Raw genomic sequence first — 17,286 nt, forward strand, 5'->3', positions numbered from 1 at the left:
AGAGACAGTGTACACTCAGAAAATAATGAAGATAAAGGATTGTTAACAAAATACGGCGTATCTCTGTTTGCCGCCTCTGTAGCATGCGTTCGAAGCACGTTTCCATTGCTTCGAACAATTCGTGCAACTATTTCCAAACGAGTACGTTGAAGATCGATGAAATTATTTCTGTCGCCGAGTACTTCAAACTCGAGCATAGGACCATCAGGAGAGTAGGAAGGTCCAATTTTTTGGGCGAATGCATTTTCAAAAGTGAAAAGTAAAGGCGGTTTCTCAAATAAGTCCAAGGAGCTGTGAGTTGCTTCACTCGGGATTAAATTAGAAATCATTTTTAACCCTTGTAAAGAAATCGGAGCGACTTCTCTGTGCAGTTCGTTTTCTGGGAATGACGCGTCTCGTTTTTCGTTTAAACGCCGTCGTTCTTTTCGGATGACTTTTCCGAGATCTACTTCCTCCTCCTACTTGCTTTTTGATTGTTTTTCTAACGGTGCTTTTGAGTGCCTGCTTAGGACTTTTTCTTTTTGTTGCAACTTCTATCAGTTCTGGAGCTGCCTGAAGAAGTAGTTCTTTTCCGATTTTTTTAGCCGCGGGTATCACAAATTTTCGAGCCAGTGGAAGTGCGATTCTTCCTATTCCCAAGGCTAATGCACCGAAGCCACTGCCTCGTTGTCTATAATGCCCCGAGAAATGTGGTAGGTTTGCTTGGTTGTGGTAATATGAATCCATTTTGATCAATTGCTAAACTTTTGAAATTTCAAAGTCAGAACAACTTTTCCCCCTCCAGCGAAAGGAACAAGTCCTCCAGTTTCTGTGCGCAATTTCACAGAAATATTGGAAATATTATTGACCAAAAGTTTTTTAAAATCCAAATTACTAAACACTTTACGATGATTCGGTTCAATTGTACATGCGTAACCGTTTTTCACTCGACGATTTGTATCAATGACTCGTAAAAGGGGTGCTTTTGTGTCTCCGACTATTTGATAATGAATTATGTCCAGATAAATAAACATAAGCTGAGTACCAGCGCATACATCAACGGGATAGTCAGCAATAAGATCTTGGGTAGAGAATGTGCTATGTTTCGTGCTTCCTTGTTTGTAACCTATATGATAACCAGTTCCATCTCTGACGCCTTTGAATCCAAGTAGACTAGGAATTTGCGGGCTTGAAAAAGTTATACCTTCCCAATAATGCAGCCATAAGGAAAGATGTTTGGTTATTGGATCAATTACGTAATCCAATTTCTCTAATTCTGTCTTTCGACGGATCTCGTCCAGTATTTGATCAATGCTCGTATATTCTCCTTTTGTTATTTTTGCTGTTTCTCCAAGGTAAGGTCTGGAGATCTTGTCTTTCTCAACTTTCATGCTTGCTATAACCCGATCTTTTTTGTAGTACACAATGTTGTTGTCAGTTACGTTGTTTATCTGAGTAGGGAAGGTAATTTCTGTAACTGCTACTCTCCATTCACCTTGCAAATTTATTTCTTCACTCAGGAGATTTTTGAAGTTGGCCAGAGTGGTATCTTTAAAAACGTTCATTGATGCAGATGAAACTAGGGTAATTGTGAAGGAAGGGGGAACATTATGGGTGAAAAGGCTGTTGGAAGTGCCCTCAGTCATGATTGTCCTTCTCCAGAACGCGAATTAGTTCAGACTCGTAAAATTTTCCCTCAATCGGTTCTCTGTTAGAATCAATCAAATTGTATGTTGGGGGATTTCGTGTTGGTATGTCAAAAACTTCAAACACTTCATCGGTGAACGATTGTTTGTAACCCTTGCGAAAACGTATGTCTACTTTGGCAAGTCTAACATAATCACCAACATAAAGCTTTGGACGTCGAACTAACTTCAAAGACTGTTCTGCTCTTAATGAAATCAGGCGAGGAACATCTTTTTTAGTTACTTTATTTGGTGCAAGATTTGTGACACGATTTGTTCTCGAATTAATTGCATTGACAAAATCTTGTAATTTGTCAATGTATGAGTAAGTCCATTTATCCTCCAAGTACTTATAAATAAGATTTTTCAACGAACGGATATTTCTCTCAGCGAATGCGGACTTTTTATCGCTCTCTGTGCTATTTGTGTTTATGCCTTTCCTTTTACATAATGCTTCGAAGGACCCTTTAAACTCTGTGCCCTTGTCCACCCATCCTTTTTCCGGTTGTTTTGTCGTTATCATTAGTTTGAACGCTTCTGCTGTTGTAGTAGCATACTTTGATTTCAAGGGTTGCACTCTGAGATAGCGGGACATGCAGTCAACTGCAACAAGCAGATACTTAACATCATGGTTGTACTGGGCAAGTTTATCAACAAAAGCCAGATCTAATGACCAGATTTCGTCGATATCGTAAACTATGACCTTGAGTCGCGGCGTTTTTCGGATCACAGTTCGATATTTCGTGTAAGCAGGTTCAGTATGAAGTAAATGTTTAACTTTCTTTCGCGACAAATTGCTTGCTTTTATCAAGTTGTTCACACTACCAAATAACGCGGGACCTTTGTCACTGTATTTAGTTTTCAACAATTTTTCTTCAATCTTGGTAATTTTCCCATTGTTTTGTTTGCGCCTTCGTCTTTTCTGACGTTGGAGAATCTGAATCGTTATGGGGCGTTCCGTATGAGTCAGAGCCTTCTTCTGAATCTTTTTCACGTTTTTGGTTTTGGGTTTTTCTATTACCGCTGAGACTTTTTCGTTTGTGTTTTTTACTTCTCTTAAGGTTTGCACTACTTTTTTCCTGCCAAGTGGGCGACGTTGAGCGGGTTCTTGAGAGTCCGGGTTCTCGTTTCTCTTGAGCGTTAAAAGACGCTGACTGAACCGCGTGTTTGGCATTTCGATTTATTACCAGGTTTTCATTCAAGTTGAGAGCAGTTAAAATGTTAATGAACGCCGGATTGTGTAATTTTTTCGTTGGTTGTTGTATGTCGTATAAAAATATTGTAGCTTTAAGTCCTGTTGGTACTTTATCTTCATATATCACCTCATTGTCACGGTTTATGGTTACTCTTTCTGATTTTTCTATGATTTCAAGTACGGTTTTTGCTCTAACAAATTTTTTGTCTTCTAAAACTTGTAACTGTCCTAAAATGCTTTCGGTCTGTCTATTGTGTTTCTCTTCTAGTATTTCGTCTTTAACACGTTCGACCGGTACTTCTTCATCGTCCGTTAACAGTTTAAGCTGTTCTTGTTGGGGCTCAACATTATCCGTAAATGTTTCCTTCGTTGCAGTAGTCTTACTAGTTTGTGGAGGTAATTGGGGTCTAAGCCGGTTAAGATAGGACAGTTGAGCATTTTTATGTTTAATATTATTATCATGAAGAACACGTGCAGCATGTGGCTGCTCTTTAACATATAAGTGTTTCGGAATTAGAATGAATTCTTCAGCAGTCATCATTAAGTTGTGAGGTACTTGTAACAAAAATAAAGTATTTGTCGAACTAAATGGAAGCCTTCTTTACTCAAAATAATCGCACGTTTTTTGAAAACACTGGTTTTTGGAGTTATTAAGTATTTGTATGCTGTCTCGAATCGTTCGATGTTTGCGATTTTAACGGGTACGTTTCCATTGACTACATTGAGCAAACATTCACAAATAAGTGTTATGATCTCACGATTTGAAGTTTTTCTAATTAATCTTCTTAGCTGGTCAGGTTTCAGTTGTACCATATGCCGCAGAATAGATAAGTTTTTCTTTTTCATTTGTGATTGGAGTAGTTTCTGCTTCAGATAAGGGTAAATAAAAAACTGTTGGCCCAGGTGGTGTGATATTTGAACAATATCTCAAACAATCTGATGTACGAGGGTCCAAGTCGATTAGAAGATGTCCAAAAGAGTCTCTGGTAGCTAATTCGTAACAGTTTCTCAAAAATTTTGATACATTCAATTGTCTTCCTAATAGATCTAGTTGCTGAACGTCGCGAGGCGATTTGAACAGAATGATGTGTGAAGTGTTCAAATCAATCGTACGCGACCATCGACTTTGTTGAAACAAGTTATGCTTAACATATATTACATCTATCCCTCTATGTCTACCCGCTGTCGCTAACCTAACAAATTCCTTGTCATTATAGATGTCTTCACATGAATCATCGAAAACTAGAAGAACATTTTCTAATTTTCTCACAGATTCGAATCCGTCGAATTTCATGAACTCCACATTCACTTCGCGAGAAGACACTTTTTCTGAGAATGCAGGTTGCATCTCTTTGTAAAGATATAGAACGGTTCCAAATTTAGGGTAAAAAGTATTTCCCATCAGAAGTTTCAAAATTAACTCAGTTTTCCCGGATCCTGAAGGTCCCACTATCGCCATAAAAATTCTTGTCGAAGTATCAATCACTTTATTCATATTCTTGGGTTTGGTAGTACGTAACCAACCAAGCCTGATAAAATCGAGAACCAAACTGACGTTTCTTCGCAACTTAATTTAGTGAAAGAAAGTTTGAGAATGCAGAAAGTTAGTAAAATTAGAATTACTACCATTTGCGCAACAAAAACTACTTCAGACCTTGGCAAAGTTACATTGTTACAAAACTTCCATGATTTTTTTTCACTGTTTGTCTCGTTATAAACAAACTCTGTTACTAATGTTGCGTCAGGTTCATCTACTGCTGTTGTTGCTTCTGACATTTGAGAAACTATTTATTCTACAGACTGTGTTAGACTTTTTCTCTCTGCGAATGAAGCTTGTAAAAAATTAAATTACTTTTGAGAACAGTAAAAAATTTCATAACGTGTGAAATCTCTATCATTTATGTCATGCATTTCTAAAACAAAGTTCGCTGGGATATTTGCAGTTTTTTTGTAGTACATTATTTTCTTCACAGTATCCTCTTTCACAATCGTCTTAATCTCATCTGGCAATTCACTGCTGTTTAGATCCATCTGAACTCCTGGCTGACGTTTGGGTACTAAGACTAGTTCGGGAAGACATACTCCTCGCTTGCTGGCTAACATTTCTGATAAACTTGAATCTCTGGAAGTATACAAATTGATCAATAACTGGAAAAAACCTCTTCAACGTAGACAACTCTTCTTCGGAAATTATTATTTGCTCCTTCCTCTGAACAATTTGGCCACTGCAATCAATACGCTCTATACTCGTTCATGAAATTTTAATATCACCCTCTGGAGTCATCCACGCACAAAGCATTGAATTTGGTGATAGGTATGTCTCCACTTTCGCTGATCTCTCGCTGTTGTTCATTTTTCATCCAATCATAAAAAACCTTGGTTTTCTTCAGGGCACAATGATTCCTGGAGTTGTAATGTGGAATATGTTTATTGCAACTTGGATAATTTTTAAAATATAAGTTTTCAACCCGAGGACAGCCCAAATCATCTAGGTTTTCAATCTTTCGGTCCAAGTACTTGGCCAAAAATTCTGTCTTTTCTTTTCCTTTAGCGTAAAAAACGGCACCAGGATTTCTCAGCACAAAACTCTGAAGTATTTGATTCAAGTTTATATAAAGATAATCACCGTTTTCCCAATGGAGACCGTGTAAATAATTAGTTAACCAGTTGTAAGCTTTTTGTTCAAGCTTTGGTAGTATATTGAAATTCACTGGAGGTAGGAAAATGAGTCGATCGCTGTAGTCTGAAGTTGTTATTGCTAATTCTTTAACCACAAAGGCGTTTTTCTTGTAACGAAAGCCTTCCACGTCAAGCACAACTGATCTCTCGCCTAGCATTCTAGTAAATGATAAACTTCTGGTTTTTTCAACTTAATGAAAAGGCAGAACGCTATTCCACTCAAATGTCCCAATAAGCTGTTGTTACAGTTCCAGGGCAACATGTAACAGTACGTGGGACCCTGTTGATAAAATTCGTGTATAAATCCGGCCGCATCGTGCAAAATAGCGTGCAATCGTAAAATTTTGGAATTTTTCAAATATTTGTCCAAGGAAGAGTTATCAATACCAATCAAGCCACCATAATGTCTCAACTTAATTAAAATGTCGTAGTTAAGGTTATCAGAACTAACAAAAAACAGAGAACATGCAGCTAGAAAATAGTTGCGTCGGTTAGAATTATCAGGATAAGTTTGTTTTCAAAGACGTATAAATTTCGTGAATTATTTTCAAATCAATAGGAGTTACTCTGCTTTTTTGCAATTTCATTATTTATTTTTTCCAACACCTCTCCAACCTGCTGAATTTCAAGCCAGTGGAAATAAAAGTGACCTTGCAAATACCATTTAGACTCATTAAGATAACGGTGGTAAATAATTAAATAAACCACCGGAAGTTTTTTGTATTTTGATAGCTTGTTGAAGCATAGACGGATTTTTCTCTCCAAGTCTTTATCAACCCATAATGAGTTAAAGTCAAACGAATAGTCGAAAACGTTTTCATAATCAGCAATATTCAAATCGCTCACAGTGCCATACTTTTGTTTTGTAGAAATGCACCAAGAGATTTGTTGAAGCTCACTCAAATAAAATTGTTCTTTGAAAATCAACTCGTATTCTTTCTTTGAAATTTCCTTTGCCCTTTCGAGGAAGACGACGTAGCGTTCATTACATAATTTGAAAAATGAGTTTTTTTCTGCGGTTGAAAACACTCTTAATTGTAAATGTTCATTATCAATATCTTCAGTACACCAAGTTCCCTCTAATTTCATTTTTCTTATTTCAAAATTTGACAATTTTATCATTTGGTATATTTTGCCCAGAAACGGCCGCCGCCTTTTGAGAGTAATTTCAATTTACTGCCTTTTCACCATAAAATTTAGGTCAAGTTAAGGAATTAGTTTACTGCTGCCAACAGTTAAGCTAAGCTGCCAAAATGGCCGGCGAATTTTTATTATATACCATAAAAGTCAATTCCCCGTTCACTAACAAATTTCAACTAGGTCGAAAGTTCATTTACCCTAAACAAACATAACAATTAATATGATTCATATAATTAATCAGGACCAATAATTAGGACCCCAAAATTTGGAATTAGAAAGATTTTTGTATCGTGTCCCTTGTTGTTAAGCTAAACTTAGCAAGATCCTAAGTAGGGGGTCTTCTGCTTTTTGGGTGGAAAATCTCTTTCGTTTACAAAATCCTAGGATGAGGGTCCTCCAAAAAAATAAGGACCCCTTTCCTAGGATTTTGCTTTACGTGAGGACCCCCCCCTTAGGAAGGACCCCCCCCCCTTAGGATCCGGGACACGATACAATACTACTTACGTTGCTTAATATAACAATTTTGATATTATACTAAGCCGTCCACTACTTCATAAAGGACTTTGTTCACGTTTATCAACCTTTCTAAAACCTATCACTTTAACCAAAAAACTTGTTTCTACAACCTATAAAAAGTTACTTTGCATAGAAAAAACGGAATTGTTTTCAAGTTTGCGAGACAAATTGAGAAAATACTCAAAATTTGCGCTCATTTTTTTGGTTGATTTTCGAGAAAAATTTTATTACATGAGACTTGCAAATAATTTCAGAATTCAAAGACCAGCAACAGGAAAAGCATTAATTCAGAACATACCCACCATTTTGAGACCACATGAAGAGTGGTCCAGCGATTCAGGTTTTTGCGCTGATAAACGAGAAGCCTTTTTGTTCCGATTTTCGGTTTTTCTAATTTTGCTGCGTGTCAGACAAATGCCATTAGCCTATTTTAAAGCCATTTAACGAAAAAAAAAATGATGTATTGGGCTTACGTTATGGTCAACTTGTGGATTTTTCAAACCAAAATTTCCAATTTTCAAAACTTTTTTCTGAACGTTTTGACAGTTTGGAAAAAAACTATAAAAAATACCATATAAGTCAAAAAAGATGTCGGAAAATTTAGCTCTCTGCATTGATACAGCAGTCTCGTAGTTCCAATTTTCAAAAAGAACAGGTTTTTTCATCCTTCAAAAAAAAACTTGTTGGTCAAAATAAATTTATTGAATGCACATCTTTTTGAACTGCAGTAACACCTTCAATGAAAATCTGAAAAAAAGTTTTCTACAAGGTTTCAGCATAGTTTTTGGAAATTGAAATAAAACTGTAAGCTGGGCCATGATTTGTAGAACTTGTGCGCGCACTGAAAATTTTTTACATGATGCTCAAAGCGCAAAGCAAATTAATTATGCGCGGGAAAAAAAACAATCCCAGCTGAAAATTTGGGAATTGGTTTTGATATACGAGCAGCTTTGTTTAGTTTACTTTAGAAAATTGCCATTCTGGGATCTATTCCATTTGGCGGTTTTCATTGCTCTCAATTTCTGTAGTTGCCTCATCTGTCTTTCGTTAAATATCAACTCGAGAAAAAAATCAAAAACGTATTTTTAAATATACCAATAGGCTTTTTTGTAGTGCTGTAAGAAAATCATAAACTGCTGCAGCGAAACAAAAAGATCAGAAAAACGAACGGTTCAGGTATCACAGTTGGGCGTCAGGAAAACCAAAGTTGAAAGATGTCCCGCAACTTCTGTAAGAATTTAAGAAACACAAGCAATCATTTTCTTCGGGGACCCATCTTTACCCAACTATCGTACTTGTACCAAAAAAACGTTCTCAAAAATACTTATCGTACGTTTGTTTTCTTATCTCAATTGTGATTGGTTAAAACACTTTTTTTCTACTTTATGACGTTTCTGTTTTCTTATCTCAATTGTGATTGATTAAGATACTATTTTTTCTACTTTATATCATTTAAGTTTCAACTCTTTTGTATGTCTGCTTTTTGCCAAGTAGCCAAAAAATCAAAGAAAAACATTTCTGAGCCAAACTCTTCAGTTAAAATTTTACATCATATTTTTTTCAAAAAAAAATCGACAGAAGTTTGCAGTTTACACAAAGTAAAGAAAAATATTAGGCTTAAGATAAAATCCTCCTTCTATCAGTCTATTCATTTTTTCTTTTACTTTTTTTATTTTGAGAAAAAAATACTTCTAAGCTGTGTTTCTCTTCTCAGCTGTGTTTCTAGTCCACTTCTAGTTTAATTGTGGTTTAGCTTGTTTTAATTGCAACTATCTCGGCCTAGTTAAGAAAACACTAGTACATTCATCACTATGTCAGAATGATAAATGAGAGAAGTTTTGAATTCTGACATAGTAACCAATACAGTAGGATTTTGCTAATTAGGCCAAATTGTTAGCAATTGCAATCAAACCTTTCAATGAAACTAGAAGTGGACCGACAAAATTTACAGTTGAGTGGGAAACACAGATGAAAAAAATTTGAGACTTTTGGTTTCTTCATACAAAACTAAATGAAAAAAATTAACAAATTGAAAGAATAAGAATTATATTTGGGCCTACTATTTTACTTTAACTTGTGCAAACTATAATTTGCTTTCAGTTTTCCACTAAATGCATTTCCAAAACTCTTGTTTTCAACGCTTTTTTCAGATTATCAAAAGAAGTGACAGTGCGGCGTACTGTGCTTTTTTACAAGTGCTTTTTTGCCATTTTTTGCAAACTTGTCGTTGATTTGGGTTTTCACGTCGTTTTTTCCCTGCAAACTTTTAGTGTCAGTCAAACCAATTCTAATTAATTCAACTTTTCGGAGTGAACAAATTGCAAGGGTAGGTTCGAATCTAACCTTTTGTTCAAGAATCCATTTCCAATTTCAAATTGTTTTAACTGAAGACATTTTTTTTCAGAAGACGTCCAAAGTTGTATAAAAGATTTCGTTTAAAACATTTAATAGTTTTTAGTAATTTTTATTTGTTATGTAAAATTTTTCGAGAACAATTCCGGGAAAAGAAATTTCTTAAAACTATAAATCTTGGACAATATCAAAGATCAAGTGTGAAAATTTGCGTCGTACGAAACTAAAACGACCGATTAGCTAGCCTCAATTCAGTTTGGGACGATTTTCTGGAATCGTATAAATCAGTTTGGAACGGTATAAATCGCCACGCATTAATAGTTTGCGTTACGCTTTCAGCATTATGAGTACGCATAAGTTAGTCCAAGTCATGGCCAAACTGGCCAATTTCAAACTCCTAAAACTTTGCAAAAAAATCAGAGATAAAATATCTTTTTACATTTAATTTGAGGGAGTCAATATCTTCAATTAGAAAAAAATGGTTTTGTTAAAAGCTATTTTTTTTTCATCGCCGAAAATTGACTGAACAAAAAACCAACCCAAGCATAAATAATCCATTTTCTTCCTAAGTCGAAATAATTATTCGAGACCATAAAAGGGTTAGTCGGAACATTCAGGGCTTCGCCCTGATATACGATCAATCTTCAGCCGTTTTTTCTGCTTTTTAGTCATGATAAGAATTCCAAATTTAAGAAATTAGTGTGTGTTGATGCTCGAAGTTGCTCTATCAGAGGGATCAAATTTTGTGAAAGAATAAACTTTTTTTGCTGAATCTTATTATATAGCACTCCAGCATAACCTACTCTATATGCAAAACATTCCAAACCCCAAGCATAAATAATCAATTTTCTTCGAAAGTAGGAACAATAACCAAAACTATGCGGGGCAAAAATTATTTTTCGGTAATATTTTCATTTTCTTCAAAATGGGAATGTTTTAAGAAATTAATAACTCGAATCTAGTTGAGTTCAAAAGTAGAAAAACTATTAGGGGAATGATTAAATTCTACATCGGGTGAGTTGGTAATTTCTAAAGGAAAACTGCTTCATATCACTATCGTCTGCTTTTTGTTCGAAGCTCTGAGCATAAGTCAAGCACTTTGACACAGGCGTCATCATTGCCTGGATTCCATCAGTGCATGAGAGACACGTGACTTGACATAGTTGCCTTTGGGCACAGACTGGGATGATCTTCTTCTAGCCCGATAGTTTTGTCTCCCAATTAACCCGAAGAAAGTCTCCCTGAAGAATCGACTGGCCGCAAAGTACGCGTAGAAGTTCATCGAGTTGTTCATCACCGCTGGTAATTTCTGAAAAATTTTTTATGAGTCATGAAAAGTGTGTGAGCCAAAAGTTAATATTGACATATAACAAGGGCAGCACAGTAACTTCCGATAATAGAGCATTGCTTATTATATATAGTTTTTGTACAGTAATCAAGGCACCTTTAGCAAGATGCGTCATCCATTCGCAATTTTTCGAGATCGGTCGGAACAATTTATTAGCTCGAATATTTATTTAAAAAAGCGCAAATCAAATGAAATATGGCAAGTGCGCTCCAACTGCTAATTAAGTGTTTCTTTCTACAATTAACGACAATTATTGGAAGCTTTGATCTTCCTTTTGATCCGGAAACAATTACTTCAGCTACACATCAGCACATTAGTCACAACCAACAAACATTAGCTTCTGATTTGAAATCTGGTAAACACCTTCAGCTAACTTAAGCGACCAAAACTTTATGTGCTCTAAGATCTCCAGTTTTTCATAGCTGTACAGATAATACGTGACTCGAAGCTCCTTTGTTGGGTTCAAAGCTAGACAAAAAGATTCCCTCTGCGCCGTCAGTCTTTGAAAATATATGTTCCTCAAGATAAAAATCTTGAAATGAAATATTTTTAAAGTAATAAGTATATTGAAACATTTTTCCAATAATGGAACGAAAGTTGGCCAAATCTTAGAAGGTTTCTTATAAGAATCTTGCAACTTCTTGCAAAATTAGGCTCTAAAAATTTTACAAAATAGGGTTTGTAACATTTAATTATAATCCTTAAATTATTTCAAAATTATTTCAAACTGCAATTTTGTACTTTTTGATCTTAGCCAGTACAATAATTCACCACTGTCGCAGATTACAATAACTGAATATGATTAACAGAATTTAACTATTCGTCACAAGAACTTAATGATGAGCTTTTTTTTGATTTTTAGAAACTTTGTCAATATGTAGCTGAATCCCACATACAAACTATATAATATAATTCAACAAAGTTGATTTTTTTAGTCTCCAAAACAATTTCGAACCGCGAAAAGTGTATATCTAAGAAAGTGTTAAAATTTGTTTCGGAATTTTTGTTCAAAATGCATACATTATAAACATAATCTGAAACTTTTACACGCATAATGAAAACAGAACAAACTATTCAAAACTTTTAATCATTATTTACGATAAAAAACCACATTAGAATTGATTTTCCGGGTTGACCAAAAATGCTTATCATACAACTTTCATCTACGAAAACATGCTTATCATAAAGTTTCGTACAACTCCATAGATACAGAAAATATTACAACAATTCAAAGATAAGCATTTTTTCATAAATGGAAATTGTAGAACAAGCATTTTTTCATTAACCAATATTTCTCAAATCTACAGTCCTCAAAAGATTGATCGTCCGGCATTTACAATGCATTGGTAACGACCTGAATTGTGTAAGAATTCTTTTCACAAATGATATGCTGAAAGCATCAAACTTTTAAAGGCATATATAAACATTCCATAGAAAAGAAATAGGAGTTTTTAGCCTGTTTGAAAAAAGTTATTCAGAGAGACGGAAAAAATGCAACTTTTGTATATCCAGGACTACGTTATGCAGACAAAAAAGTAAAATTTGCATGCAAAATTTTTTTTTGGAAAATGTTTGTTTGAGTATAAAATTCGATTTGCAATTAAAAAAATAAAGAAAAAAAATTGGGGGCAATTTCAATTTTACTTGGAAAAAAATTTGTTGTTGTCATCATCAAAAAAAATGCTAGGGATCCATATATGGAAATTGTATGGAATGCATTTTTTTCAAAAAAAAATATTTTAAATCAGTTTTTTGTCACCAGTCTGTTCAACTGTTCTCAAAAAGCCGCAGAAATGGTTTATTTTTTTTCCATTGTTTTTCGAAAATGTATGAAAATTGTATGACATGCATTTCCATGAAGACATTTGATCTATGGAATTGTATGGTAAACGTTTTCGGTGTATGGAATTGTAAGACCAGTATTCTCGGTTCATGGAAGTCAACCCTGGTTGCCGATTATTGAGTTGCTTATAAATTTGCTATCTTAAAAGTTTTTATTTAAAAAAATGTAAAATAACGGAGTTTCGCTTCAAATATTTCATCTTTCATTAATTCTAAGAGAGGGGATTTTTTGTAGGGTGGTCAACCCCGTTCGTTTTGAGTTCGATGACGGTGTCCTTCAGGATGAAAGTCTGCTCTTATTCACCGCGCTATCTGCTCTGATCCTTACAGACAAGGCTATCAACAAAAAACAAAGTAAGCATACTTTTGGTATACCAACGCGAAGACTTGGATGGTCCGACTGCAGTCTGAGACACTTTAGAAAAATTTTGGTTGAGAAACAGGAAGAAAAAAAAACTTTTTTAAAATTTTTTCTCAATCTATCCCCTCAAACTCTATATAGTTATTATATAGAGTAATTATGCTCTTGCTCTTGCTATAAGAAAGCAATACGTCTTGCGTAAATTGCCCTAAATTGACCAAAGTAGCAATTTTCTTTTTTTTAAAGTATTTTGTTTACTTTCGAGCTCAAGGAAATTTTTTTTTTCAGATTTATGTAAACAAAAAACGTTTAGTTAAAAAGTCGAAAACTGAATGAGTAACAAAAACCCTCCAATAAATATTCTCTCACTTTCTTCAAAATTTGGAACAACAAAACTGTTCGTATCACGGCAAAAACCAAAATTACGACTGCCGTTCAATTTCGATTAAAACATTTTTTCTGTAAAAATTAATTTGAAAAAATTTGCAAAAAGTTGATTTTATTTTCATATGTTTCTAGTCGATCACCCCTCACGCTTTGCAAAACAAACTGATATGTTTTGAGTCTGGTAATGCAATATAAGGATTAAAACCTTGCCTTCAATTCATTTTGGACCGAGTAAATTCCTCGCTTATTTTTTAATTGCACGAAAAGATTGCGTGTTATTTATCCGGAAATGACAAAATTGAAACTGTACAAAAACGGCGACCGACAGGTGTAATGTCTTATGGAAATTGAGCTACAGACATTAGTATAATTCAGATGGTATGAGATACATAACTGATTACCAAAACTAATTCCGAGACAAAAAAAATAGCTAGTTTCAACGTGCTTTTTCTCGGATTCTCTAATTAAATTCTTACAAAATTCACATCGATCCGGTAGTAAAAATATCATTTAGTGGCCCATTATTTAGTGTAGCAAAGTAAGTACAAATATTTAGGGATACCGTTGACCAGCGTTGATAGTTAATACATATTTCATCTAGGAGTTTGAAAATGTGTTCTCTGAAGTTCAAAAAAACCTTTAAATGGTTCCGATGAATTATGCCGTAACCCTTTGTTGATGATAATTTGAAAAAAGACTGTACTCAAACAGTCGTCATTTCAACAACATTTTTTGGTGTTTACAAAATAGTACAGTTTTAAGCAATCCCTTGTTATTCACTTTTATTGAAAAATATCTGACAATGAACGTTCTATGTGCATGCTTGCTTTCTTTGCTCAGCTATGCAGATTTGAAAATCGTGCACTTCGCATATTACTTAAGAAATTTAAAGTTTTCTTATGAAATCAAATTGTTTTTTTTCTAAACAAACGTTTAGGTTAATTTGTTTTCGTCTTAAGGATCACCGAAATTTGAAACATTATCGCTTGCTTATCGTCTCATATGAACACGTTTACTGCCAAGTCTCTATATTTGAAAACGTTTTAGTTCAATGGCTTCCGTAACAAATTGCAATTAAAAAAATCACTGACCCAAGAAACCAACAGACAAATTAGAAAAAAATCTTTAAGTTAAAAAATCCAGAGTTTTAGCGTCAAATAAAAAAGTCCTGTAATTTTTAAAACTGTCTGCAGTTGCCTAATTTTTTGACTACCAGGGATTATCAAAGGTTAATCTGGTACTCGATTATTCGCGGTTAATCGGGTCGATTAATTGACCGATGGGTGTAAACCATCCTCCGGTTAAAATCGGCGACTGTCCCAATTAACCGCCGGTTAACTGCCTGAGTAATAGGCCTGGAAAGCAAACAAACGGCAGGTAGCAAAAAAACGGCTGGTGCAAACAAACGGCAGGACACAACGTTTACAGGTTTACATTACAGCATAGGCTATAGCTGCGCTCTTTCTTCGATGGCTGACGCCAGATCTATTTCTTTTAAATGTTTCTCCAAAATTTCAGAGAATGAAAGAACTAGTGTTTGGTGCTGTAAGGAGTGTAACAAAAGTATTTCACGGGTAAAAAGGGCCGGATGGACGAATACGTTTAATCACGTTAAGGCACACCACCCGGAGTATAAAAACGACTCAGCGCAGTCCCAAATTATTTCGTTTACCGGCTATTTTACCATTTCACCGGCCGAAAATACTTATGCTTGGGTTGACTGGGTTACTGACGAACTGAAACCCTTCCCATTCGTAACGGAGTGTTCTGCCAGAGAGTACACTCGTTTGAAACCAATTTGTGTTAACACTCTTAAGAAATACATGTCAAAAATTACTAAAAAGTGGAGAAAAAAAATTACTGATCTTCTCACCAGTAATTTCTCCATTCTACTGGATGGGTGGACGAAGGGTGGCACCCATTACTTCGCCATTTTTGCTTGTTATCCAGATAACAACGTCGGTGGATACTCTACTGTTTTGCTACTTTGAACTAAAACCTCACCTTGTCCATTTTGCTCGTCCTTACCTAGCCTGCGATGCAAACATAGTTTTCAACCCTACTTTCGAAATTGCCCTGTCCAAAATCCAAAATGGCCAGGAGCATTTACTTACAGGAGACAAGAAAGAAACTGTATCCAAATTCGTGACTTTGCAACCAATATTATCCGAAAGAAGAAATTATATTCAATGGCCACACCGAAATATGGAAACTGCAAGTTTGTGTTACCGACTTCCAACCTGGTCGAAAGATTTTTCAGCCTTGCCGGGTATATTCTTAGCGATCTTCGGCACCGCCTACTACCTTCCAACCTAGAAATGCAGTTGTTCCTGAAAGTCAACCACAGACTTTGGGACAAAAACTGTACAGGAATGTATATCCCGTTGATTCGCTGAAAAGTACATTCTTCGTGTCTACTTTTTTGTTTTTAACGATTAACCGCCGATTAACCGGATAATTGATCGGCGAGTACCCCTTTTTTCGGTTAATTGACCTGAGGCAAAAAAATGGCCGTCAGTTAACCGCGGTTAACCTTTGATAACTGAATTGTCTCAAAAAATACGATTGCCAGATGATTAACTGTTTTTGGTCTAGATGCTCAAAACCCAAGACGGAAAGAATCAAATTCAGTTCTAATCCATTGGAGCATGCTTTTTTCAATTTGGGAGCAAGAAATATGAGCCGTTATAATATATAAATGCTTTAGTTTAACTAAGCTACGACTTAGTTTCCAGAGCTGACCTTGCTATTTGTGGCACAGAACGAATTTGCAACCAATTGAATGCTTTACTATAGCTTGCGCTACAATTCAAGTTTCAGATCATTGTGTCAAGTCTGAGCATGCACCCACTATCATATTAATTTCAGTTTTAATTTAAAGATGATCGGTTTTTCCACACAAAAAAATAACAAACGAAAATTTACATTTTTTTCTTTATCAGAGACTCAAGAAATGAGGCGAAAAGTTTGTCTGTTTGACTACACCCTTCTGATCAAACATAAGTTTATTTTTAAAATTTCCAATCGAGCCAATTTTAATTTAGGTTGCGTGAATGATCACAGATTTGTGAAAGATGCGTGCTATTATGCCAGTATGATTGAAATTTTCTCGAATTTGGCTGTTCGATTATTTTGTTCATCTAACCATTGAAACTGACGTAGATTTTGTATTCTGAAGTTTGTTTTCACACAAAACGAGGTAAAAATTATAACCATCTGAATGCGTTGAGTTGAATCCCGTCATATAGCATCTTTTCTTGAAACTTTTTTGTGTTTTAATCATTTTTTGAAGACGACTGTTGTCGATTAGGCCTAATTTTCTACCCATTTGTGTAGTTTTTTTTCAGACTACGCACAAAAAACGACCTAAATTGAAGAAAAAAAACTTATCACTTTATTTGAACGTTGGCAGAACTTTCTGTGCTATTTGGTCAGCAATTGGCTATCGTTAATTTTTTTGGAATTTGTTCATCAGTTTTTTGTCTACTTTGTCAAAAGTATTTAAAATGGAAACTATTAGGGTTCGCTTTTAACAAAAATCCTTTGTTTTTTTTTTCATTCTGTAGAAACTGCTGAAATAGCTTGCCAGCTCTAACAAATACTTTATTTAACTATTTACATACATAGATCTTCATTGTTCCATCATTGAAAATGGGGAGGAACTTTGTATTTGGGTGTGTCTTAGTTTATTTTTTGTTTTCCACGCAAAATCAGCTACCACAAATAATCATCGGACATGGTTGAGTGATATATCATATTGAAGCACTTTCAGTCTGGATTCGAACGACATTCAAAAATTTCA

At 35.0% G+C, this 17,286-nt stretch overlaps 1 protein-coding gene across 1 annotated transcript in view; it reads right to left on the minus strand.

Annotated features, from left to right (window-relative positions):
- Positions 1 to 10,543: 10,543 nt before the first annotated feature.
- Positions 10,544 to 17,286, minus strand: part of LOC134844669 (C5a anaphylatoxin chemotactic receptor 1-like) — a 53,099-nt gene continuing 46,356 nt past the window's right edge. The window contains exon 5 of the mRNA XM_063861471.1: positions 10,544 to 10,855. Coding sequence (XP_063717541.1) covers positions 10,661 to 10,855 — 195 coding nt within the window. The 3' untranslated portion in view covers positions 10,544 to 10,660. The remainder of the gene's footprint in view (positions 10,856 to 17,286) is intronic.

The sequence above is a fragment of the Symsagittifera roscoffensis genome, chromosome 4 (genome assembly GCF_963678635.1).
Source record: "Symsagittifera roscoffensis chromosome 4, txSymRosc1.1, whole genome shotgun sequence".
Lineage (NCBI taxonomy): Eukaryota > Metazoa > Xenacoelomorpha > Acoela > Convolutidae > Symsagittifera > Symsagittifera roscoffensis.